We start from the raw sequence: 27070 nt of genomic DNA on the forward strand, positions 1-27070 counted from the left end.
GTAATAGCTGACTCCATACGTGGAAAAAGGTTTTCACGGTCAACCCTATCTAAACCCCTAATCATCTTGTACACCTCTATCAAGTCACCCCTAAACCTTCTTTTCTCCAATGAAAACAACCCCAAGTGCCTCAGCCTTTCCTCATATGATCTTCCTACCATACCAGGCAACATCCTGGTAAACCTCCAATGCCTCCACATCCTTCCTATAGTATGGCGACCAAAACTGCACAAAATACTCCAGATGCGGCCGCACCAGAGTCTTATACAACTGCAACATGACCTCAGGACTCCGGAACTCAATTCCTCTACCAATAAAAGCCAGTACGCCATATGCCTTCTTCGGCACTATTTAACTGGATTAGATGAGGATTGGCTTTCTTCACTAGCACAAACACAATAAGGTGAATGTCTTCCTTTTGTGCTGAAATCTGTCCACGCTTCTGTGATTCACCCAAAACCTATTCACCCTCTTCGTTGTGAAAGACCTTTGTGAACTTGTGTAATGTGAATCAACATGTAATCAAAGTTCAAATGTAATCTATTCTCAGTCATTTCATTTATTAGATTTGCTGTTATATTTAACTAATTTCTAAAAGTTGAGTGATATTTATAATCATGCAGGTATTTATTGGTCAAACGCAGAACTACTTTGGTAGATGGCAAGGCAGTTCTAATACTTAGCTACTTTCAAGCAACCTCTGACATACCAGATTTTCATTACCAAGCAAATACATACCGGTCATGGAACTTTCTGATGTAGACAGCTGCTCTCTCAGTTTTTCGACATCATCCGGATGAACCTGATCATACAAGGTACTTCCAAACCATTCAGATTGTGGATGATTTAAAACAGGTGTAACAGAGTCTGAAACATAGATGATTCTTCCAGTCTCAGCTGCAGCTACAAAAAGGAATCCATCTGCTGCCTCCAAAATCAAATGTTTCAACTCCTGAAAGAGAAGGGAAAATATGTAAGTTAAAATTCAGAATCACATTTCACTACCATGAGGGTTGTTTAGTTTAGACATTTCAATGAAGATCTACCATAAAGAACTAATAACTTATTCTCCCTCATTTGCAGACTAAGAGAAACACTAAATTCAATCCTGGAATGAGAAGGCTGTCCTATGAGGAAAGACTGAGTAGAATGGGCCAATATTCTCTGCAGTTTAGAGGATTGAGAAGTGACTGCATTCAAACATATAAAAGTTTTCAGTAATTTTCAGAGGTGGCTCATTCCACTGACTACAGAGTCCAGAAATGAGAGTCATAGTCCTTGAACAAGTGGCAAATCATTTCTGATTGAGATTAAGATTAGATTAGATCAGATCACTTACAGTGTGGAAACAGGCCCTTCGGCCCAACAAGTCCACTCTGACCCTCCGAAGAGCAATCCACCCAGACCAATTCCCCTACATTTATCCCTTCACGTAACATTACGAGCAATTTAGCATGGCCAATTCACCTAACCACATTTTTGGACTGTGGGAGGAAACCCACGCAGACATGGGGAGAATGTGCAAACTCCACACAGATAGTTGCCTGAGGCGGGAATTGAACCCGGGTCTCTGACTTGGCTAACCACTGTGCCGCCGTGCCGCCCAAGAGAAACTTCTTCATCGCGAAATTTGCAAATCTTAAGAATGATCTATTTCAGAGGCTTGTGGATGCTTGAGCATTTTCAAGTCTCTGATTGATAGGCACTAAGGGGATAAAGGAACAGGATAGAAGCATAGTAAAGTCAGCCATGATGTAAATGAATGGCAGAGCATGGTCCAGGGATGTATGATGTACTCCAGCTCTTTGTCATGTTCAAGTCACAGTTCAACATATTTTCTATGTCCTTATATGAAATCTGTAATTAAAATTCTCCAATCTTTATTATACCAGTTGCCAGTTGCGTGGCACTCTTTACTCAAGAATGACACTCTCCCCATGTGCTTCTATTCAACTCCAATTGACACATTACTTTATTAACTTTTGCTTTAAAACAAACGTCATGTAGAAGCAACACTTGTGGTGTTCAGTTTGTAGGGGTTATGACGAACAGCAAAATACATTCAAACTATTTATCTTTGAAACACTTCAAAACCATGTTGCAAGTTTGCTCGCTGAGTTGGAAGGTTTGTTTTCAGGTGTTTTATCACCATGCTAGGTAACATCATCAGTAAGCCTCCGATGAAGTGCTGGTGTTATGTCCTGCTTTCTATTTATATGCTCGGTCTCTTAAGGTGGGTGATATTTCCGGTTCTTTTTCTCAGAGGTTGGCAAATGGGGTCTAAATCGATGTGTTTATTGATGGAGTTCCAGTTTGAATGTGAGGCCTCTAGGAACTCCCGTGCGTGTCTCTATTTAGCCAGGATTCAAAACCAGAACAACATCAATAAACACATCAATTTACCACAGTACCTTTCATTCTCTTTTGTTCTCAGGAGTACAGTCCCAGCTTTTCCAACCCAACTTTGTAGCTAGAATCCTTCACCCATGTAACCTTTCGACTAAATATTTTCTGCACTCTCTCAAGAATTCTGGTATCCTTCCTCGTGCGGTCCGGAACTGGACACAGTATTCTAGGCATGGCGTAACCAAAGCTTTACATTGGTTCAGCATAACTTCTCCGCTTCTATCCTCAATTCCACAACCACAAGACTCCATATGCTTTCATAACTCTCACTTACAAATATTATTATTATTCAAGCAGAAGGGCCATCATTGAGCAATGGTAAAAGTGCTCTCAAAGACACTGTAGTACCAATGACAATCCTCCTAAAACTGCACTTGAAGTTATGTATCGTCGACAAAGAGTGTGGTGCTAGAAAAGCACAACCAGTCAGGCAGCATTCAAGGAGGAGAGTTGACGTTTCGACCATAAGCTCCTGATGAAGAGATTATGTTCCTCAAATGCTGTCTGACCGGCTGTACTTCTCCAGCACCACACTTTTCGACTTGGATCTCCAGCATCTGCAGTTCTCACTTCCTTCTTGAAGTTATGCATGTTAAAGCACTTTACTTTCAATACCAAGCTTGTATAATCACAGCAAGACTTCATTATACCAATAAATGAAGGGTAAACAGAAACACAAATTATTCAAATTTACCACAGGTTAAATAGGACACAAACATTTTTATTGACAACATATTAAAAATCTCCAACACAGCACCATGATGTGGAGGAGCCAGTGTTGGACTGAGGTGGACAAAGTTAAAAATCACACAACACCAGGTTATAGTCCAACAGGTCTATGTGGAAGCACTAGCTTTTGGAGAGCTGCTCCTTCATCAGGTAGCTGATAAAGAAGCAGCGTTCCAAAAGCTAGTGCTTCCAAATAAACCTGCTGGATTATAACCTGGTGTTGTGTGATTTGTTTTAACAATTAACACCACAAATTTAGGTCATTAAATTGATATTTAATCTCAATCGATGGAATCTAAATCTGAGGTCAAAGACTAACGGAAGTGCATCTCAACACCTCCGCTTTAACTAGACTTTTGTTTATGATAGCTGAAAAATGTGTTGCTGGAAAAGCACAGCAGGTCAGGCAGCATCCAAGGAGCAGGAGAATCGACGTTTCAGGCATAAGCCCTTCTTCAGGAAGAAGGGCTTATGCCCGAAACGTCGATTCTCCTGCTCCTTGGATGCTGCCTGATCTGCTGCGCTTTTCCAGCAACACATTTTTCAGCTCTGATCTCCAGCTGAAAGATGGAGATCAGTCCTCACTTTCTCCTTTTGTTTATGATATTCAAGATTAGTGTGACTTAACAGAATTAGTTTTATTCAGCACATCTGACATTTGGCTAACATTAAGGTTGACACCAACATCCACCTTCATAGGTGATTGGATGCCATGACAACGGGGCATTCTGTTACTCTTAGGGATGCTCAAGATTTTGCCAACAGGGGCATCTGGGTCATTGACAGTAGCTTCTTTCTTTGGTTGTTATCTCATTCACCAACTTGTTTTTCACCACTGCTTTGTCATTTTTCTTCCCTGCATTTTAAGACTAAGCTGTGTTAGCGATTTTTGAGAAGATTTGTAGCTCAGGTTGATAAGTTTGTAAGTTAGCTCGCTGAGCTTGAAGGTTTGTTTTCAGACGTTTCGTCACCATACTAGGTAACATCATCAGTGAGAGTCTCCGGTGAAGGGCTGATGGTATGCCCCCCTCTATATTTCTAGGTCTTGGTTTCTGAAGGTGGGTGATGTCATTTCTGGTTCTTTTTTTTCCAAGGGAAGGTAGATTGAATCCAAATTGTGTTTATTGATGGAGTTCTGGTTAGAATGCCATGCCTCTAAGAATTCTTGTGCTTGTCTTTGCATCACCTGTCTGAGGAAGTGGGCGTTGTCCCAAAGTGGTGTCGTCCTTTGTCTGTATCTATGGAAACTAGTGAGAGTGGGTAGTGTCTTTTGGTGGCCAGTTGGTGTTCATGTATCCTGGTGGCAAGTTTCCTGCTAGTTTATCCGATGTAGTTTTTTTTTTACAGTTCTTGCATGGCATCTTGTAAATAACGTTAGTTTGTTTGGTAATACCTCATGGATCCTTTAGGTTCATTAGTCGCTGGTTAAAGTATGTTGGTAGGTTTGTGGGCTACCATGATGCCAAGGAGTCTGAGTAGTCTGGAAGTCATTTCTGACATGTCTTTGATGTACGGTAATGTGGCTATAGTTTTTGGTTGCGTTGTGTCTGCTTGTTTGGGTTTGTTTCTGAGGAATCAGCAGATTGTGTTTATTGGGTACCCGTTTTTCTTGAAAATGTTGTAGATATTTTACTTGTGCTTTTTGTAATTCTTCGGTGCTGCAGTGTGATGTTATCTTTTCTGATGAAGTTGGTGCTGTCTGGTGTTTGTGATCCTGTTTTTCCTAGTAGTGACTAGGATGTGATAAGGGCTGTAACGTCAAAGAAGACCATTATTTAGTCCTCTATTTTGCTGTCTTTGATGGCATTCAGGAATTCTTGGGTGGAATGAATGGAGTGGCGTGAATCTTCAATTAGGTGTTTTAGCTTTTGATGGAATTCTTTGGCTAGTCTGTATGTTGGTGTTTTTAGTGTTCAAGATTTCAGAAGATCATTGCAGCTTCTTTTAATCTATCTTTTCCCAAACCCCATATGAACATCTGACAACTACAAAACAATGACTTTATATACTTTAGCTTTCCCAAAGAAAATTCCACTATAGAACATGACCAATAAAAATTAGTTGCTCAGATTATTTGGAGCTATTTGAGAGGAGCATTCAACAAGGTAGCCACACATTAGAAATGATTGTTGCTTGATTTTCATTAGTTTAAAAAAAAAACATGAATTGCTGTTTAGTTGATTACAGAAATCATGACAAAAGATATATCTTTTCCAATATTAAAGCTCTTTCCCTTGAGGACTGTTAAGCCATCTAGCTGAGCACATTACACAATAGCACATCAATCAATAATTTGGTGGGCTTCTTTGTCAGACTCCGATCAAAGGTGGGAGCAGAGTTTAACTGGAAATGTGTGCTGCACTAGTATGTTTTTCTGCAGTCAGGATTTCTCAGTGTAAGGATTTTCCTTCTCAGTATCCTTCGAAAAGCTGAAGAGAAGTTTTCATTTTTGCACCTCGAGTTCAGAGTGATGACAAAGAATCCCAAGCAAATAAGTAACTGAAGCTAAAATAGATGATTAAGATGAAACACAAATTAGCATCTTATGGAGAAAACAGACACACGACAGCAGTGCAGAGCCTCCTTTTCTGTAAGGAATTTTCTTTTCCTGGAAGAATGTCACCATTTAGGCCACCTCAGCAGTAGATGCACAATTTATATGTTCCATTGTCTCCCAGCTACATACCAAAATCTTCTAAACACATTGTTTAAATCTCTCCATCCTAGTTTCTGCTCCTCTCACAGGATTACAACTGTCTTGGCCAATGTTACACTCTATAGGTATGATTGAGCATCCCTATTTACTCATCCCAGCTTTCTGCATACTTGATAACATTGCTCAAATTAGATCCCCAGTCCTCCAAGAATGGAAACAAAGAACTTTCTTGGTTTTCCACTGTTATCACTACATAAGAGAGTACTAAATGTAATTCCAACTCAACAAATTGAAAAACATCCCACACTAAATGTACATTATGCTTAGTTAAATAGATGTAGGTGACATAATTCAAAACGCCTGAAAAGTAAATGCTATCTTCTTAACATTTTCAGGATTCACCAAATAACTTTTAATAAAACTTCTAATCTGAACACAAACCTTTTCTGTTAGAAATGAAGGCTTATAGGCACCATCAGTGGAAGTATTTCCTGTCCCCCTTAACGACTTCATATGTGACACAGCCATCCGTAGAATGGTCAGTTTATCAGGTTTACGTGCTAAAGCACTGCATGTTGGCACCATATCCGACAATTCTGTGATGTAGGCAGTCATCTTGTTTCGACGCCTTCTTTCAATTTCACTGTGGTTCTCTCTGCAGATTATAACAAAATATTAATTATAATACTGAAATTAGAGGAAAATTATAAAAACAAAACAATTCTAGTTAGCAGTCAATAAATTATTTCCAGTGACATTGCAATATTTCAGGACTTCTGGCTATTCTGATATGGAAAAGGTGCCATAATTATTTTGTTATTCAGCAGTCATAGTGAAATACCTATTCATAATACGACAGTTAAAGTTATCTCTCAAAAGTTAAGGAGAACAAGGTGAAACAGAGTGGGGACATCAATTTCATAAAGAGCAGAAGAGAGTCGTGATAGTAGCTTCTCAACAGCCACGACAGCATGGGACAGCAGCTTCTGAAACACAGACGCAGCAGGGTCAGCAGTTTCATAAAAGAGCAGGAGAGAGGAGGAAGAGCAGCTTCTGAAACAGTGAGGGAGAGAAAGCAGGAACTGAAGCTCTCAGCTATGAATCAGCCAAGAGTGTGCAGGTTAGCATCACCTGAAACAGAGTGCAAAAGCAGCAAAATCATAGAGTAGAAGAGCGAGTAGGAGAGCATGGGCACAGCAGTTTCATATAAAGCTGGAGAGAGAAAGGGCCAGGGCTTTTCTACAGCATGAGATAACATGGGGACAGCAGCATCATAAACAGAAGAGCCCAGTTGCATGAGAAGGACAGTGGCGGTGGTAGATAAAAACCAACAGAGTGCCTATAACCTGTTTCTGCATGTCAGAGCTGAAAGTTAATAGGTGATTGGTAGGTATTTCCTCTATATCACTTTTGATTGGTCAACCAATTTAAATCAAGAAACATTACAACTGAAGAGTAAAATTAAGATATTCACTTAAAATATTTAACATCCTAATTAATTAAATAAAGACAGCTCGGCAGGCGATGTGTCACAGCTGTAGTATATGGTATCTGGTCAACACTAGTGCATGTACAGTGAACACATCTGCACAAGCATCGGTTCTCTAGGAACTTGGGTTCAGAGTTGTTGAGCTGGAGTGAGGTACCTAGACACTGTTTCAGGAGACAGTCACACCATTAGATTAATTAAGTCAAATCTGGGACATCTGTGGTCAGTGACAGGAGGCTGTGACTGAGGCAGAGAGATGGGGATACAGAATAATGTGGACAAGAGCTCAGATGGGCCAGGGATATCCACACTGACCACAGCACCAGGATACAAAGCACCATGCAATTTGTGGGAGGAGGAGAGATAAGATAGCACAGGTAGGGAAATACAGCAACTATTCGGTGCAGCCAAAACAGATAATCCCAAAGGCTGTGCTGCCTACTTAGTGCCAAGGATCAGAACAATGCTTTTGGGCTGGAGAGCCCAAATACCTGCCATTCGTCCATATCCCTTAATATCTTTGCTTAAGAAAAAGATCTCAGATTTAAAAGTAACAACGGTCATTTGTGATACAGAGTTCCAAATCTCTGTCCTAACATCTCTCTTGAATGGTCTAGCCCCAATTCTCAGATTATGCCCCTAGTTCTAGAATCTCCAACCAATGGAAATAGTTTGTGTATCTACTCTGTTTTTTCCTGCTAGAGAATAACATAATAACATTAGAGAGAAAAATGTGTGGTTTGAAGCTTGGTGGGGATGAAATGGGGTCCAATGAGACACTGACAACAGTACTGGGGAGAGGATGGGCTTCATTTCAACAAAGTTGGGGCAGCGTCCTGGCAAATGACATATAAAGGCTGTATATTGGGATTCAATTGAATTATTGGGGGGAGAATGATTCAATTGAAAAGGTTAAAAAAAAACAGACAGCAGAGATGAAAGGTAGTGAAAAGGCAAACAATAATGAAGTGTAGAAAACAAACGCAAAAGAGCGCAACAGAAATTAGCACCAGAGTAAGAATAGTGAAAAGTCAAAGTTGAATGCAAGCAGCATTTATGAAAAGATTGAGTTGGCAGCACAAATAGAAATGAACGAATATGACTTGCTAGCTAACAGAGACATGACTGCTGGATGACAAAGATCGAGAAGTCAGAAATAAGGAATAGCCAGGGAATGAAGTCATGGGTGACAATCATCTACAAGCCCTAAAAGAGTTGCCTTATTGTAGGACAAATTATAAATCAGGAAATAATATTTGTCCATAGGAGGGCATGACATCCATCATGGCTGATTTAATCTGTATATTAACTGGACAAAGCAGATAGGCAAGGGTAACAAGGAAAATGAATTTGTAGAGTGAATCAGGAATTGTTTCTTAGCACATTACATTGTAGGACCTGCTAGGGGACAGGCAATGTTGATCAAATAATGTGTGATGAGATGGGTTAATAAGAGGTCTTTTAGTAAAAAGAACCTTTAGGGGGTAGTAATCACAATGTGGTAGAATTTTAAATTCAGTTTGGGCAAGAGCAATTCAGATCTCAAACCAGTGTCCTCAAAACATATAAAGGAAATGACTAAGAAAGAGTTGTCCAGAGCAGGTTCAAAAAATAGACTAAGGTGAAGATCAGTGAAATTCAGTGGTAGACTCTTCAGCACATATTCCATAACAGTCAGCTAAAATTTTTTCCAGGCAAAAAGAAAGAATCAATGAGAAGAATGATCCACCCATGTGTCCATGAAGTGTGGACAGTAAGAGTCCATTCAGAAACAGAGGAATACAAAACAAAAACTAATGGTAGGCCAGATGACTGGACATTTACTTGTAACCAGCAATGAATGACTAAAAAGCTAATGAAGGAGTAAATTGATTATGAGAGCAAATTTACAAGAAGTATAAAATCAAACAGCAAGAGCTCTATAGATATATTAAGAAAGTGTAGTATGGGACCCTTGAAGGATATAATTGGGTAATTATTAATGGGGATCAAGGAAATGGCAGATAATTTAAACCAGTATTTTGTATTGGTCTTCATGGAGGAGACTATAAATATCTCAGAAATAAAAGATAAGTAAGGAGCTAAGGGGAGAAAAAAAATCTCCTAACAGTCTGTATAACGAGGGGCAAGGTATTTGACAAACTATTGGGGCTAAAAGTGTCAAGTTGCCGGGACTTGAAAGCCTGCATCCAAGAATTTTAAAATATGTCATTCCAGAGATCATGGAAGTATTGGTCAATTCTGAGATGGCTCCAACAAATTGGAAAACAATTAATGTGATGCCTTTGCTCAAGAAGGGAGCAAAATAAAAAGCAGAAAACTATGGGCCAGTTAGCCTAACATCAGTTGATGGGGAAACAGAAGACTCTATTACCAAGGAAGAAATAGGAATTTAGGAAGGCCTAATATAATCAAATGTGGTTTTGTGAAAGGGAAATGGGTGAATGTTCTTTGTGGATAATAACAAGCATAGCTGATATAGGGAAGCCTGTAGATTAACCTCTTTGAATTTCCAGAGGTATTCGATAAGGTTCCAAATAAAAGATTATTTCACAAAACAGAAGCTCATACTATTGGGGTGACACATTAGAGTATGGATTGAGGATTGGGTTACCACACAAGACAGAATTGGGATTGACAGTCTTTTTAAAGTTGGAAAGACACAACTAGTTGGAGTGCAATTAAGATCAAACTAAGGGCCTCAATTATTAACTATCTGTACTATGGCCTTCAAAGAGAGGACAGAGTGTAATGTATCCAAATTATCTAATACAAGAATAGGTGGAAGAGCATGTCGTAATGAGGACATAAGGAATCTAAAAGGCGATACAGACAGGTTGAATGAGTGGGATGAAATTTAATGTAGGAAATTGCGATTTTTGTTTACTTTGGCAGGAAAAATATTCAAAAAGGTGTAGTACAGTGTGATCTGGATGCCCTTTTGCATGCAAAACACATTAGGATGGCGGTGCAGCGAGTAATTAAGATGATAATGGTTTTGGAGTCAACCATATTGCCGTGGGTCTGGAGTCACGTAAGCCAGACCAGGTAAGAATGGCAGCTTCCTTCCCTCAATGACATTAGTGAACCAGATGAGTTTTTCTGATAATTGGCAATGATTTCATAGTCACCGTTAGACTCTTTCTTCCAGTTTTTTATTTAATTCAAATTCCACGATCTGCCTGGCAGGGTTTGAATCCTGGTGCCCAGACCATTGCCTCCCCCAAAGAAGGATGCACTGGCATTGAATGCACTTCAGAAGAGGTTTTCTAGATTGGGAGGAGTGACTTATTAATCATGGCTAAACAGACTCAGTCTTTATTTATTTATTTGTTAGGGTTCAGAAGAATGAGAGGTAATCTTATTGAAACAAACAAGATTCTGAGGGAGATTGATGGGGTAGATGTTGAAAAGTTTATATTAGTCAGGGAATCTTAAACTAGGGAACACAGTTACAGAATAAGGGTATACCAAACTACAACCGAAATGCAATTGAATTGCTTCTTCAAAGGAATAGTGAATGGCTGGAAATCTCTACCCCAGAGGATTATGGAAGCTAGATCATATAAGATATTTGAAGAGGAGATGGACAGATTTTTTTTTTAAATATCAGAGCACTGAGGGCTAGAAAGAACTGGCACAAAAGGGGAGTTGGGGCAGACCAGCCATAACATTATTTAAGGTTGGGATAGGCTTGATGGGCCAAATGGTCCAGGTGCTTGCATGACGAAAGGACTTTAATATATTGAATTCAGGTAAAACATTTCAATTACCATGCTTCAAACAATGAAGGTCAGTTTCTGACGTTACAGTCATCATTCACTTCTATCTTGGTGGAGATATTTTAATTCATCAGAGCTATTAGGGTAGTTGCCAGGGTGATCTTTCGTTGACATTAAAAATTAACAAAATAACGAAAAAAAACATTAGACTGACCGTCAATCAGGTCTAATAGTTTGCTAGAAATTGACCTAGGAATTTAGTTCTCCCAGTGAGAAGCAAACCCATATGGAAATAAAGCAAAAAAAAGTGTATTGCATTTGCTAGTCAAAATAATATAGTCCTCTCTATGTTATGTTGTACTTTTACAGAAAGTATAGACTAATTGAAGTGTTCTACATTTATTTTGCTTCTCATAACCAATGAACCAGTTTTTTAAAAATTTATCATCCATTTGTCTTACTGGAAAGCTTATCAATGCCAACAAATGAGTGTGTAGCGCACGTTGGCCAGTATGCACATCTTGTAAATACTAAAGGGATGAAATAATAGATAGGTACAGATAGGTATTTGGTAGTACCAACTTAGTGCAAAATGCAAACAGCAAGAAGTATGCAAATGACAGTTATTTATGCTAGGAAGCTTGTGAGAATGTCTCAAAAATTGTAACAGACCACGGAGTTGATTTATTTTTGAATATGGAAAGCACGTCACAAAATTGTGTAACCAAATTTAAGTCATCAACTTATTCAAAATAATAGTATTTGCATTATTCTATTTTGTATTGGTACTTACTTCATAATGCCTAATTCCCTATACAAATGAAGCATGTAAATAACATAATTTAAAAACAATTATTGACTTTCATAATTTTACACATGCAACTTATTCCAGTTTGCACAAATGCTGACAAATGAGCTCTCTCATCACACATTACATACGCTTCCATTTTTTCAACAATTTGCTAAACTAGTTTACATGATACTGGCCTTCCACCAAAACAAGTTCTTGGATATTTTAAAATGACAGGTCTTGACTTTTATACCATTATTCTATGGCAAACAAGACTGCCTTCAAGCGAATAGAATGAGTATGTACTGTGATAGCTCCCATTGATGGGAACAAAGCTTATAACTCATAGGTGCAGTTTGTGTCCCATTCAGCCATTCACTGCACCTTGTATACACATAATGAATCTATTGAACTTTTAGTAATATAAATCACCGCAAAAATTAAAGCAATTAGAGAATTTACAAAATGAAAACTTGTTCAGAGACATCATGGAAGAACGGAAACAAAACATAACAATTCAAACATCTGCACACACAATGAATAGCTACAAATACACTACTGTTGAACAGGTGAAAAAAGGTGAAAACCACATTTAATTCATCCTCGTGAAGCAGCAATGTATACTTTATACAAGATGCACTGCAGAAATTGCTTATGCACAGCAAAATCTCACAAAAACAGGAAGAAGAATTACAAGTGAATCTGCTTTTGATGCAACAGTTTAAGGGAGTAATGTTCCCTATCAGGAAAACACACTGGTTCTCTTCTAATAGTACCACCTGAATCATAGTGAAAGGCAGACAACATTTCAGTTTAGTTTAACAGTCAAAGCGATTTTGGCAATGCAGAAGTAAGTAGGTACTGTGACTGAAAAGTCAGCCTAGTCTGCGTACTCATGCCTTTGAGTGTATGCCTTGAAGCATACAGTTTGAAACAATGCCAGGTGTGCTAATGACTGCTGAAGATTCTAGATAACCACATTTAATTCATCCTCGTGAAGCAAAGAATGCCATTCTTGGAGCTTTTCAATTCAATTTAATCACCAAAAGGTTAGAACGTTATTATGTTCAATTCAAAAACTACTGTCAATAGGTAAACCAATGCAATACACTAAAACTTACAGGATTTTAAAAATTTGTTCACATGATGTAGGCATCACTGGCTAGGTTGGATTTATTGCCCATCACTAATACCCTTGAGAAGATAGTGAAGTGCTGCCTTGGTTGAACCATTGCAGTCTATTTAATGCATTTACACTCAGTGGTGTTAGTAATGAAGTGCCAGGATCTTGATCCAGTGACAATGAAGTAATAGCGATATATTTCCAAGTCAGGATGGTGTGCTACTTAGAAAGGAACTTGTAGGATGGTACTCCTATGCAATTGTTGCCCTTGCTGTTCTAGGCAGTAGAGGTCACTATTTGAAAGGTGCTTTCAAGGAAACAAAATGAGTTTCTACAATACATCCTGCATACAGTTACCACTATCCATCATTGATGGAGGAATTGAATGCTGAAGATGCTGGATGGGATACCAACCAAGCGACTGTTGTGCCCTGAATGGTGTAGAACTGCATTCATCTAGGCAATACGCCATCACTCTCCTGATTTGTGCATTTGAATGATGGAAAGGCTCTGGGGAGTCAAGAGGTAAGTTACTCACCAGTGAATGTTTAGTACCTGACTTAATTCTTGTAGTCAATGTATTTATATGCCTTGTCTAGTTCAGTTTCTGGCCAATGGTAAACTCTACCAAGGTAGAAGACACAATCAGGACTGTGATGGAACACTTTCCATTTGCATAGATGAGTGCAGCTCCAAAAACACTCAAAAATCTTGACACCATCCAGAACAAAGCAGCCCACTTGATTGGCACCACATCCACAAGCATCCACTCCCTCCACCACTGATGCTCAGTAGCAGCAGTGTATACTTTATACAAGATGCACTGCAGAAATTGCTTAGGCAGCACCTTCCAGGTGTTCAAAGGACAAGGGTAGCACATACATAGGAACACCACTACCTTCAAGTTCCTCTCCAAGCCACTCATCATCCTGACTTGGAGATAGTGAGGATTGCATATGGTGGAAAGTCAGAGTCGATAAAGTGTGGAGCTGGAAAAAGCACAGCAGGTCAAGCAGTATCTGAAGAACAGGTGAGTCAACATTTTTAGGTTAGAACTTTCCATCAGGACTTGGAAATAGATCACCGTTCCTTCACTGTCACTGGGTCAAAATCCTGGAATTCTCTCCCTAACATAGACTGTAATGGTTCAAGAAAGCAGCCCATCATCCCATTCTCAAGGGTATCCAGGGCAGGTAATAAATGCTGGCCAGCCAGCGATACTCATGTCCCACAACAGAATTTTTTAAAAAGTTAATACTGAAACATTCAGCCATGGTAATGCCATTAAACATAAAGATGCAATAGTTGGATTCTCTCAAGTTGTAGATGATTAGTGCCTTGGCACTTGTGTGATGTAAATGTTACTTGCCACTTATCAGCCCAAGGCTTACATTATCCAGGTCTTGCTGCACAAGAACACAGACTGCTTCAGCACCTGAGGAGTTGCAAACAGTGCCGAGTATTGTATAATCACCAACAAACATACATAATTTGGTCCATGTTGATGGAGAGGTGGTCAGTGAAGAAGCAGCTGAAGACAATTAGACATAGGCTACTATTCTGAAGAAGTACTGCAGTGATGTTCTGGAGCTGAGATGATTAACAACCGACAACACCATCCATATTCATTTGTGCTAAGTATAACTCCGACTAATGAAGGTTTCCCCCAAAGCTCCCGATTCCCATTGACTTCTCTTTTGCCAGGGCTCCTTAATGCCATGCACAGTTGTGTGTTGCCCTGTTGCCAAGAGCAGTCCAGTCACTCTCACTTCACCTCTGGAGTTCTGCTGTTGTCTGTGTTTTAACCAAGATGTTACACATCAAATAAAATAACAATAAATACTATCATACCTTAGGAAAAATGTCATTGCGTCTTCCAACAAGTCTGATTCAACACCAAACTCAGCCAACAAGTCAGTCTACCTATCTAAATTCTTCAAGCTATAATATTTTCAGATACAAAGATGGTACCATATATCTTTACTCTTTAAAGGAACATTAATCAGGTTCCATTGGTAATTGGTATATCAAAGGTAATTCAATTCATATAATTATTACATTTGTAGCTTGCAATTGCTAATGCTGTATGATTTAGAAAATTCTACAATGGTTACTGTACCTATCTTTCCAATTAATATAAGTTATCGTTACTTTCCATGTAAAAATAATTGCTACATTTTTATTTATTAACATTGTTGACTCCAACAAGATTTAAAAACAGATGATAGCATTGTTTTGGCTGCTTTTTGCTCGTCCCTACCTGTCTAGTTTTCCTGGTCATCAGCACTGAGGTCATCTAACTTGGAAACAAAATCAACTCTATACACTAGAGACAGTAAGTCGGCTTTGTGGGCAGAGGATGAAACGACTTGATTTGTCTCGTTGCTAAACCCATCAGAGTTACTCCTACCTTGTACATTTTTCTTTATCATCGGGGATCTGCATACCTAGAGAAACAAAAAGGTAGTCAACTCAAAATGAACCAAAAGCAAATCTATGTATATTGAATATTAGTAAGAATAAAATGACACAAAATAATACGTTCAACTATCTAATTCTTAGAATTAGAAACCAACCTCTGAACAATGCCACGATGGACAGATATATAATCAATACTCAGTCACATTATGGTTACAAAGGGCATAGAGAAATAAAATGTAATCTGTTGAACTAAATTAATCTAAACATTTTTAAAACATATAATCAGGGGTTGCTTATGTGATCCTTCTGATGAACTATTTAGCAAGATATGGAAAGAACTGGAAGCAAATTGCTTGTTGATCCAGAAACCAGTACATGGTATGGTGGAAAAACTATTGAAACAACCCACTTTACAGCAATTCCACTGATTCAAAAACATGCAAGACTGCTTTAAATACCCTGACTGCATGTAGTAGTTAGCACTTTTAATTAGAACAATAATGTAGTATAGTTTCATTTCAGACCTAATTACAATCAGAAAAATTAGAACGGTTATATTTTATTAACTATAGCCAGAGTTGAAAGCAAAGTCAATAGCACTTCCAGTATAAAAATCAAGACAGGGTCCAGATCCACATGGCAGGAATCTTCATCAAGCCACTAACTTACTCAGGATAAGACCTCTATCCTGATGTGGGAGAAATCCTGCCTATGAAACCTTTAAGCCAATCAGATGGCAATCAGTTCACTGGTCTTAGGAAGCTGGGACTGCAGCTTATCCATTAGAAGAAAGTGAGGACTGCAGATGCTGGAGATCCGAGTCAAAGACTGGAAAAGCACAGCCGGTCAGGTAGCATCCGATAAGCAGGAGAATCAACATTTCGAGCATAAGCCCTTCATCAGGAGCAACAGTACTGGAAGCTGATACAAGGAATGGGAGGGAGTGGCCCCAAAAAAAGAATTGGGGAAGGTGCATTTGGAAACACAACGGGGAAACAAACAGTAGCAGGATTACTGTTTCATAGGAGGCTTTTGGCCACAAGGGAGGCTAGTGACCACACCACCCCATAGTCAGGTCTCACCATATGGCATAGACCCCATTCCCTGCCATCATTTTATTAATTGCAGCAGAAGTCACTTAAGTGGCCACTTAAGGTCCTAAATTTGTCCAAGAACAGCCAGGCTGCCTCAAACTCTACCCTGATATTGGTAAAATTCCAGTAGAGGCAAGTAAGGATTGATATGGTGCTCTCTTCAGTGCTATCTGATTTTACTAATGCACATCCATTATATCTGAGCACACTCCAAGGGGTTTGGGGCCAGGAGAGGGGAAGAGTTAAAAAATTCAAACCCATGTCCCAGAATTTTCCCAGAGCTGCTCACTGAACACTGAACACTGAACAAATTTGCTAACAATACAAATATAGGGGCAAAGAAGAAAAATATTCTCTATTTAGATCTCATCCATTTAAGTGGACTACTCATTTACTATATCCATGCATATGTCAAATGTACCATACATCCACTAGAACAAATCCATAATAATTAAAAAAACTGAAAAGGTAATTGGAGAACAACCGTAGGAACAGATCCATGGATTTACATAATGTTAATCTTGTTGAAGCACATTAGGTTTCTACTGGCATCGTCTCCAATGAAACCTTTTTTGTTTACTTAAGGGACATGGGCATCATTGGCTGGGCCAGCATTTATTGCCCATCTCAAGTTGCCCCTTGAGAAGATGGTGGCGAGTGTCCTTCTTGACCCACAATGGTTGAAGAGCTTCAGGGCAGAGGAGATGACCTGGGGGTTGCAGTGAGAGAGAGAAATTCACCGACATTCTTGTAGAGAGGGGAGAACTTCTTCAAAGTAGGCATCCTTTTGAAGGGCTTTTGCCCGAAACATCGATTTTCTTGCTCCTCGGATGCTGCCTGACCGCTGTGTTTTTCCAGCGCCACTCTAATCTAGACCTTGACCCACAATGCCATTAGCGTGGGAATTCCAGGTTTTTGACCAGGTGACACGGAAGGAATGGTGCTATAATTATAAATAAGGATGGTCAGTGGCTTGGAGGGAAGCTCACAGATGGTGGTGTTTTTAGGTATCCACTGCTCTTGTGCTACTAAGCGATAGTGATCACGTGTTTGAAAGGTGTTGTCTATGGAGCCTTTGTAAATTTCTGCAATGCATTTTGTAGATGGTAGACACTGTTGCTACTGAGCAGCTGATAGAAAGAGTGAATGTTTCTGGATATGTTTTGTTGCAGAAGGTCATTACCTGACACCGGTTTGGTATGAATGCTGCTTGCCATTTCTCAGCCGAAACTGATATTGGCTATGTCTTGCTGCATTTGGTCATGGAATTAAATGTTCCTTTTTTTTCTTTATTCTTGATGGGATGTGGCTTTATTGAATTGATTGACTCTCTAGGTCTTTTCAGAGATCAGTTACAAGCCACCCACATTGTTCTGGGTCTGGAGTAACATGTAGTTCAGAGAAGGTGGGAATAACAGATTTTCTTCTTTAAAAAGGACATTAGTGCACCAGATGTGTTTTATGACAATTGACAATAGTTACTTGATCACCATTAGACCAGCTATTCAAACAGGATTGTAATGAATTCAAATTTACTATCTGCCATTGTGGGATTGTGTCATGTGCCATAGCCCAGAATAGGAGTCTCTGCATCACTAGTCCACTGACATTACTACTACACCACCACTTCCACTGCCCTTCATGTGCAAGCCTTAAACATCATCATGCAGTGAATGCATATTCTATTATAATCTAAGACTTGCATTTATTTAGCGTTTGTAAAAGTAACAACCACCCGCAACAATTCACAGGAGTGTTATAAAGCAAAGTTTGACATTGAGTCACATGAGATTTAGGTCAGATCACTAAAAGTTTAAACAAAATGGTAGGTTTTAAAAAGTATCACAGTGAAAGAAAGAGTTCAAGACAGTCAGGAACAGTTTTGGGTGTGAATTCCAGAATGTCAAGAAACTGAAATCATAACCACCCATAGTGGAAGGGTGAAAATCAGAGACAGTCAAAAGACCAGATATGATCACAAATATTTCAGGAGTTGATAGGCTAGACGAGATTATAGATATAGTGAGGTCACCGAGGGATTCGCAAATAATAATAAGAATTTAAATTCTTAACCAGAAGCCAATGTAAGTCACCAAGCACAGAAGCGACAGGACTTGGTGCAATTTAGGGAATGAATAGTTACAAAGCCTTGGGAAACCTTAAGTTTATAGAGGGTAGCGTGTGGGAGGCTGACCTAACATACATTGGAAAAAAATCAGGTCACGTGGTAACAAATGCTGAAGTGAGAGTTTCAGATGAACTGAGACTGCCATGGAGCTAGGTAACATTATGAACATGAAATTAGACAACCCTAGAGATAGTCTTCAGGTCAAATATGATACCAAGGTTGTCAATGATCTGGCTCAGCTTCAGACGGTTGCCAGGATGAGGGATGGAGTTTGCATGGTTTCAAATGTCATTGGTAACATTATTGTTAGTATCAGAAACATTGATCAGACTGAAAAGAATACCCTACTGAAAATTTTTGAACAGTTAGGAGCTAAAAGTAGAAACTCAAAAGGTAATAAATTCAGGATACCACCGGAATCACGGACAAACTCACTCAGGGTAAATAAATGAGTTAAATGTGTCGCTTAAAGCTTGATGTGAGAGGAATGGGTTTCAGATCATGGTGCACAGGTATCAGTTTTGGGCTAGAAGGGAGGTATAGAAATATAGAATCCCCACAATGTGTGAACAGGCCATTTGGCCCAACAAGTCCACACCAAACCTCCAAAGAGCATCCCACCCAGACCCTATCCCCTTAACCTATCCCTGTAATCCTGCATTTCCCATGGCTAATGCACCTAACCCACACAGCCCTGAACACTACAGATAACTTAGCAAGTCCAATCCATCTAACTTGCACATCTTTGGACTGTAGGAGAAAACCGGAGCACCTAGCGAAACCCACACTGACAGCTGCCCAAAGCTGGAAGTGAACCCGGGACCCTGGCAATGTGAGGCAGCAGTGCTAACCACTGAGCCACCATGCCGTTCCTAGGTGCTTCGGTTGGACAGGCTTTAACTGAACTGTGTTAGAGTCGGCGTCTAGCCAAATCGAATAACTAGGGTTCTAAATAGGGACCTCCTCAGAAGGGTAGATAGCTAGGTGAACAAAGCAAAAGGATTTGGCAGGATGATAGGGCAACTGCTCTGATAATGATACCCAGATTGGGACAGGGAGGGACAAAGCTTACAAGCATAAAAATTACTCCAACTAATAGGGGCAAAGAGGGAATAAATATAGGGATAGGGGTGGGATTAAACTAAAAAAGACGTTTAGCAGAAACCACAGCCGAGAAACCATGGCAGACGATCTAGAAAATAGTTTGCGACTCAAAAACAAATATATTCCATTAAGAAAGAAGGACACTAGAAAATGGATAAAATGATGATTAACTAAGGAAGTTTAAGGATTATATTAAGTTGAAAGAAAAAACATACAATATTTTAAGTGCTAAAGCAGAGGGATGGGAAAGCTTTATAATCCAACAAAAGAGGATCGAAAAATAATAAAGAGGGGGAAAAAAAACAATAAAGACAAACTAGCAAATAATCTAGAAACGTATAGCAAGAGCTTATTTAAGGTGTATTAAGAGGGGAAAATAAAAGAGGCCAAAGTAACGACAGGCCCCTTCGAGAACCACGCTGGGGAAACAATATTGGGCAAACCAGGAAATGGCAGAAAGTTGAATAAATAAATACTTAACAGTTGAAGACATTAACAACATTCCAAAAATACTACACAATCAAGAGACTAAAAGGGGAGATTTTTTTCTTACTCATTCATGGGATGTGAGCATGACTGACTACACCATTACTTATTGCACATCCCTATTGCCCAGAGAACAGTTAAAATAAACCATATTATTTTAAGTATGGAGTCACATATAGGGCAGACCAGATAATGGTGGCAGTTTCCTTCCCTAAAGGAAATGAGTGAACCAGACGGGTTTTTCCAACAATCAACAATAGCTTCATGGGCATCAGTAGACTCTTAATTTCAGATTTTTATTGAATTCAAATTTCATCATGTGGCAGGTTTTGAACACCAGGTCCCCAGAGCATTACCTGGGTCACTGGAATAACAGTCTTGCAATAATAGAACCAGGCCATCATCTCCCTCAATATTATTCAAAAATAAAATTGGGAAACTAATCCGGGTAAGGAAGAGCAAGTACCCCAGACCTTGTTAATTGCATCCCAGTTTTTTTTTAAGGAAGTAGCTACAGAGACAGTACATGCACTGTTCGTAATCTTGTAACAGTCCTGTAAGATTCGGGGAAAATCCCAAAGAATAGAAAACGGCCAATGTAATACTCTTTCAGAAAAAAGGATGACAAGAAAAATCAATGAATGAGCAAGTTGTCTTAGCATCTGTTGCTGGGAAAATATGTGAGTTGACTATCAAGGATGTATAGCACACCATTAATAAAACAAGATACAATCAGAATCGACTTAACTTCATAAATGAGAACTCATGTCAGTCAAATTTATTACAGTTCTTTGAGGAAAAAACAAACAAGATAGATAAAGCGGAACCAACATACTTAATATTTTGGATCTCCAAAAGGCATTTGATAAGGTACCATGCATAAGGCTACTATGCATGGTGCAGTCTGTGATGCTGGGGTAGTATATCAGCATGGATACAGAATGGTTAACCAATAGAAGACAGACAGTTGCAATAAACGGGGTATTTTCAGGACGGCAAGTTGTCACTACTGGAATATCTCAAGGATCACTGGGGCCAAAATTATTTACAATACAGCTTAGTGACTTGGATGAGGGAATTGAACGCGCAGTAGCCAAGTTTGCGGATGGCACAAAGATAGATGGGTAGGCAAGAACTGAAGATGACAATGAATTGGGGGTCCTTGTGCATGAATCATAAAACTCGAGCATCCAAGTTCAGCAGCAAGGCCAATGGGGTGTTGGCATGTATTTTAAAGGGAATAGAGAATAAAAATAGGTAGGTCTTGCTAAAACTGTAAAAGGCACTAGTCAAACCACACCTGGAATACTGTGAATAGTTTTGATTCCCTTATCTAAGGATAGACATACTGGCATAGGACCGATCCATATAAGATTCACTAGTTTGATTCAGAGTATAGAGGAATTTTCTGATGAGGAGAGGTTGAGTAAGTTGGGCCTGGACCTGTTGGGAGTTTAGAAGAGTGAGAGGAGACCTTATTGAAACACACAAAATTCATTACGAACTTGACGGGATAGATGAAGACTGGTCATTTCCCCAAAGGACAGTTTGGGCTCAGAGGGCATAATATCAGAGTACGGGTCTGCTCATTCAAAACAGAGATGAGAAGGGTGTTTTTGTCTCTCTACTGAGAAGGTAGCGAATCTTCAGAATTTTTTTTTTTTAAATCACACAGGGCTTTCAAGGCTTAGTTATTAACCAAAAATCTGCCTATGTCAGCCTTGGATATAATCAGTAGGGAAATCAAAGGTTGTGGAGATATGGTAGAAAAGTGGAATTGAGGACAATCAGATCGGACATGATCTCACTGAACGGTGGAGGAGACTTGATGGGCCAAATGGCCTACTTCTACTCTTACATCTTATAATATTGCTGAAGGAAAGCACTTAGCAGGAAAATACCGTGTGGAAGTAAGAAGGAAAATCATTACAGGGAATTCTGTGGAAGGAAATAAAAAGGGGAATAAACCTAACCTGCTTCCACACCTGTATATCTGGGATTTCCAAAGAAGTGCCCCTAGTTCCCTCCTCTCTCTCATCTACATGTTGCTTTTTGGTGATGTCATTTGAACATACATGAGTTCCATGCATACTCCCTGTGGCACAAATACCTCTGATATGACATACTGTTTACTTGACATCCTGTACTGGGTCAGCAAAAATTTCACCAAATAAATATTGGAAGCATGGAAGCTAAGTTTTTAGTCCGCAAACCAAGCTCATTCCTTCATGAGTGACATGGGCTATCTTTCCGCATCGATTGTAACCCTGGCATATTATTGGACTTCAAACTAGGCTTCCAGCTTCACATACTTTCCAATCACCAAGAACATCTATTTCCACCTCCATAACATCACCCATCTCTACCTCTGCCACTTCGTTTGCTCATCTGCCACTAAATCTCTCAGCCATGTCTTTGTTACCTGCAAGGCTTGATTCCTTATCTGGATTCTACCCTGCACCTTCTACAACTTCAGCTCATCTAAAACTTGGTCAATCCCCTAAACTCAAATCATGCCCCATTCACCCTTCACTTCCTGAAGAAGGGCTTTTGCCCGAAACGTCGATTCTCCTGCTCCTCGGATGCTGCCTGGCCTGCTGTGTTTTTCCAGCATCACGTTTTTCAACCCCATTCACCCTTCACCCCGACACTCACTGATCCACACAGCTCATAGCGTTTTAAAAGTCTTATGTTTGCTTTTCAGTTCCTTCATGACCTCACCTCTCCTTAACGTCTCCAGACCTACACCCCTCCACTGCCTCTGGACTGTTCCAATTTTGGTCTCTAATGTAATTCAGTTTTCATCACTCCACTACTGGCAGGCATGCTTTCAAATACCTGCGCATCTTTGAGACTGCCTCTCTCGTCCTCTCCACAGCACTACTCCACTCCTTAAAACTTACCTCCTTGACCACTCAGACTAACATTTTGTTCTATACATCAGTATCAAATTTTGCTTGACATTGCTCCTGAGTCGTCCTGGGTCAGTTTAGAATGATACAAGTGCTCTATAAATGCAAACTGCTATTATTCATCAATTAAGATTTTTGTTAATACTCAAGAGAACAACTAAGATTGCCATTTTCAACATGCTCCAAGGTTTCTCTACCTGTTTTCATAAATCTTTTTCTGTCTTTATTCCAAACCTTTTTTTTTCCTGCATTCACTCATCATCCACTACTGTGCAAGTGCAAATTTTCATCTTCAGGATTGATGAGGTAGGCAAAAAGTGACTTTCCCCACAAAAAAGGAACTGAGGGATAAATAGAAATGAATGCTAATCTGACAATTTAGGGGTCATCTGCAGCCCACATTCCCAACTTTTAAGTCATCACATTTCTTCTGATTTAGAGAGTAATCATTGTCTTTCACGTGATGCCATTTTGAGGTTTACTAAATCATTTCTTCATCATTTATCATGCTGCAGGTTCTTTCGACTTTCTTGATTATGAAATTTCTTTTCAGGAACTCAAACTATAGACAAATATGCTAGTTTAACCACCCAAATGCTGCTGAGGAATATTGCCAAAAGTTTGGCAAATCATTACGTATTAACAATCATTACACTTTTATTTTATTCAAATGACTCAGTGTTTGTGACAAAAAAGGCTATGTCATATAAAACAGAACTTGCTATTTTAAAACAAATAAGAGTAATACTGGCCAAAATGTAAGTGGCAATGAACATCAGACAATGCATGGAAAATACTTCAAAGCCCCAAATTTCAATTCACTTACCTTGAAAATTTGCTAGGCCCTTCTCCATCTTCATCATCAAATTCCAGTCTAAGGAAAAATATATTTTAATCAACATTTTTGATCTTTAATAAATAAAGCAAAAACTTGCAACATACCTAATCACCAGGTATTGGATAGATAACAGAAATGCCATTTTACACTTTTTTTTTAAATTCATTCACAGGATGAAAGCATCACTGGCTTGGTACATTTACTGCCCATTCCTAATTATTGAAAGTCAACCACATTGTTGTGGGTCTGGAGTCACATGTATGCCAGACCAGGTAAGGGTGGCAGTTTCCTTCCCTAAAGGGCATTAGTAAAGGAAACTGCCATCCTTACTTGGTCTGGCCTACATGTGACCCCAGACCCACAACAATGTGGTTGACTCTTAACTGCCCTCTGGGTAATTAGGGATGGGCAATAAATGCTGCCTAGCCAGCAATACCTTCATCCAATGAATGAAGTGGTAAAAAAAAATGCCATTTTATACTATTGTTACCATTTCTCACTGTGCAATTTCAGTCATGCCAGGCTTAATGTTCTCAATTTGAAACGCATATTTCAGCAAACATATCTTGAACTGAGAAATGTCAAAACTCTAAATAAATGCAAATAGAAATATGTTTTACATGAGAGTGTGATTTTGGTAGCCATTGAGCACGCATGTGACATTTGTAACAGTTTTGCAATTTGTTCATGGAATGTAGACACCATAGGCAAAACTGCCCTTAAGAATTTGGTGATGAACCAACCTTTTCAGCCACTGTAATCTATGGTCTTGCTTTAGTTGCGTCAGCATCACAGATAAATATCCACATTCTGCCAAAGCTCCTATAGATAGCAGGTATGACCTGCCAAGATTGTAATCCTGAAATGAAATTTTTAAATTGAAATAATCTAGAGGCAGGCCGTAAAGGTTTCAAGTAATATGGCTGAGACTTTTTTCTTTGGCAGCTGGTTTCAATTTGGATTTGTCCTTGTAAGAAGATTATTAATCCGCTGTTTTGAAAAGCGGTGGTCTTTGCAGTTTGTGCAGATGACTACTTTGTATTATGACATTGCTGAAGGGCACCAAATACTTTCTTCTGTCAATTCACCACAGCCTTTAAGTAACATGAAGAATCCAGTTGTCTTCCTCCTTTACTGTAGTGTTTCCCATTCCAAATATTCAATCACGGCATGTGACACTTGAGTATTTCCCATAGTGATTCATGCAGAACCCCGCAGCAAGTCTTTGGATGACTTCAATTGTCTTTGCATCTCTTGCCCTATAAGGATCCCAGACAGACCTACCATATTCCAGGACTGGAAACACCTATCTGGTAAATTATATTGGATTCTAGCTTCAGGCGACTGTATGTGGAGTTTGCATGTTCTCCCCATGTCTGTGTGGGTTTCAAGCTTTATGGCTTGAAGACAAATTTGCACGTGATGATGTTCCTAGTGACCTGTTCCCTTGTTTTCCTACATAGTAACAGATCATACGATTGGAAGGCACCAAAGAAGCTTTGGTGATTGGCTGCCATGCTTCTTGTAAGTGTTGCATAACACTGCAATTGGTAGAGCCACCGAATGTTTGCAGTGCAGGTTGCTTTATTTTGAATGTTAAGTTTCATAAGAGTTTTGGAGCTGCACTCATCTAATGCATTCCATCAAACTGCTGACTTATGATCTGAAGATGGTGGCTAGGTTTTTTGAAATCAGAAGGAGAGTTGAATTCACTGTAGAATTCACAGCTCTGTCCTGCTCCTGCAACTACAGTACCTGGATCCCAATATGTTTCTAGTCAATTTTTGATTTGATTTATTATGGTTACTACATATACCTAGATAGTGAAAAGTTTTATTTTGCATACAGGACAGGCAGATCTTACCATACAAAGTACATAGGGTAAAAGAACAGAGTGAGGAATACAATGTTATGGTACCAGAGAAAGTGCACAATGAGCGTGGTCAACATTAAATTTGAAATTTGCAAGGTGCATTCAGAAGTCTAATGACAGTAGAGAAGAAGCTGTTCTTGAATCTGTTGTTGCGTGTCTTTAAACTTTTGTATCTTCTGCCTGACAGAAAAGAGGTTGAAAGACTATATAACAGGGGTGGGAGGAATCTTTGATTAAGTTGGCTGCCTTTCCGAGGCAGCAAGAAGTATAGATGGAGTCAATGGATGGAAGGCTGGTTTGTGAGATGGACTTGGCTGTGTTCACAACTCTTGTAGTTTCTTATGGTTCTACGCAGAACAGTTACCATACCAGGCCATGATGGACCCAGATAGAATACTTTCTACGATTCATCTGTAAAAATTGGTTGCAGTCTTTATGGACATGTCAAATTTCCTTAGCGTTCTGAGGAGGTAGAGGCATTGTTGTTTTTTCTTGATCGTTGCATTAATAGTTGTTGTTGCTGATCATCTCTCCTAAGAGCTTGATGCTCTCGACCGTCTTCATTGACGTACACAGGAGCTGCCCTCCACCTTGCTTCCTGATGTCAATGACCAGCTCTTTCATTTTGTTGACATTGAAGGTGACAGATATTTATGTTTACACCAAACCACCATACACTCTCTCTCTTTCCTGTATTCTGTTTCGGTATTGTTTGATATCCAACCTACAACAATGGTATTGTCAGCAAACTTGTAGATGGCATTAGAATGCAATTTGGCCACACAGTTATGAGTGTGCAGGGAGCATAGTAAGGGGCTTAGTACACAGCCTTGCGGTTCACTGGTGTTGAGGATTGTCGTAGAGGAGGTGCTGTTGCCTGTTCTCACTGATTGCAGTCTGTGGGTCAGAAAGTCAATGATCCAGAGGTAAAGGCAGCAACAGAGATGTAGGACTCAGTTTGGAGATTAGTTTGATTGGAATTACAATGTTGAAGGCAAATCTATAGTCAATGAGTAGGAGCCTGATGTAGATATCCTTGTTATTCAGATGTTCCAGGGATGAGTGTAGGGTGAGGGCGATGGGATCTGCCATGGACTGTTTAAACAGTGGGAATTGCAAGGGATCAAAGCAGGCTGACAGGCTTGAATTGATATGTACCATCATTGTCAATGATAGCACCCAGGATAGTGAAGGTAAGAAATTCAGCAATGGTAATTTGTTGGAGACTGCTACTGCTGTTACTACATGAACGTTGCATGTCACTTATCAGCCCAAGCCTGAATGTTATCCAGGTTTTGC

General features: G+C 39.4%; 1 protein-coding gene across 9 annotated transcripts in view; it reads right to left on the minus strand.

The window, feature by feature from the left end:
- arnt2 (aryl hydrocarbon receptor nuclear translocator 2) overlaps window positions 1-27070 on the minus strand; it is a 476833-nt gene that overhangs the window by 413841 nt on the left and 35922 nt on the right. For 4 of the 9 annotated variants that reach the window (XM_087981306.1, XM_043677621.2, XM_043677622.2 and 1 more), the window contains exons 2-5: window positions 23887-23934; window positions 11796-11813; window positions 6233-6446; window positions 739-952 (exon numbers count right to left, since the gene is read on the minus strand). In XM_087981306.1, the coding sequence (XP_087837432.1) occupies window positions 739-952; window positions 6233-6446; window positions 11796-11813; window positions 23887-23934 (494 nt within the window). Of the gene's footprint in view, window positions 1-738; window positions 953-6232; window positions 6447-11795; window positions 11814-15325; window positions 15363-23886; window positions 23935-27070 lie in introns of all 9 variants that reach the window. The other 5 variants (XM_087981309.1, XM_043677624.2, XM_043677623.2 and 2 more) reach the window with 3 other exon arrangements.

The sequence above is a fragment of the Chiloscyllium plagiosum genome, unplaced genomic scaffold (genome assembly GCF_037043375.1).
Source record: "Chiloscyllium plagiosum isolate Xiang-an unplaced genomic scaffold, Cpla_swu_hap1 HiC_scaffold_39, whole genome shotgun sequence".
Taxonomy (NCBI): Eukaryota; Metazoa; Chordata; class Chondrichthyes; order Orectolobiformes; family Hemiscylliidae; genus Chiloscyllium; species Chiloscyllium plagiosum.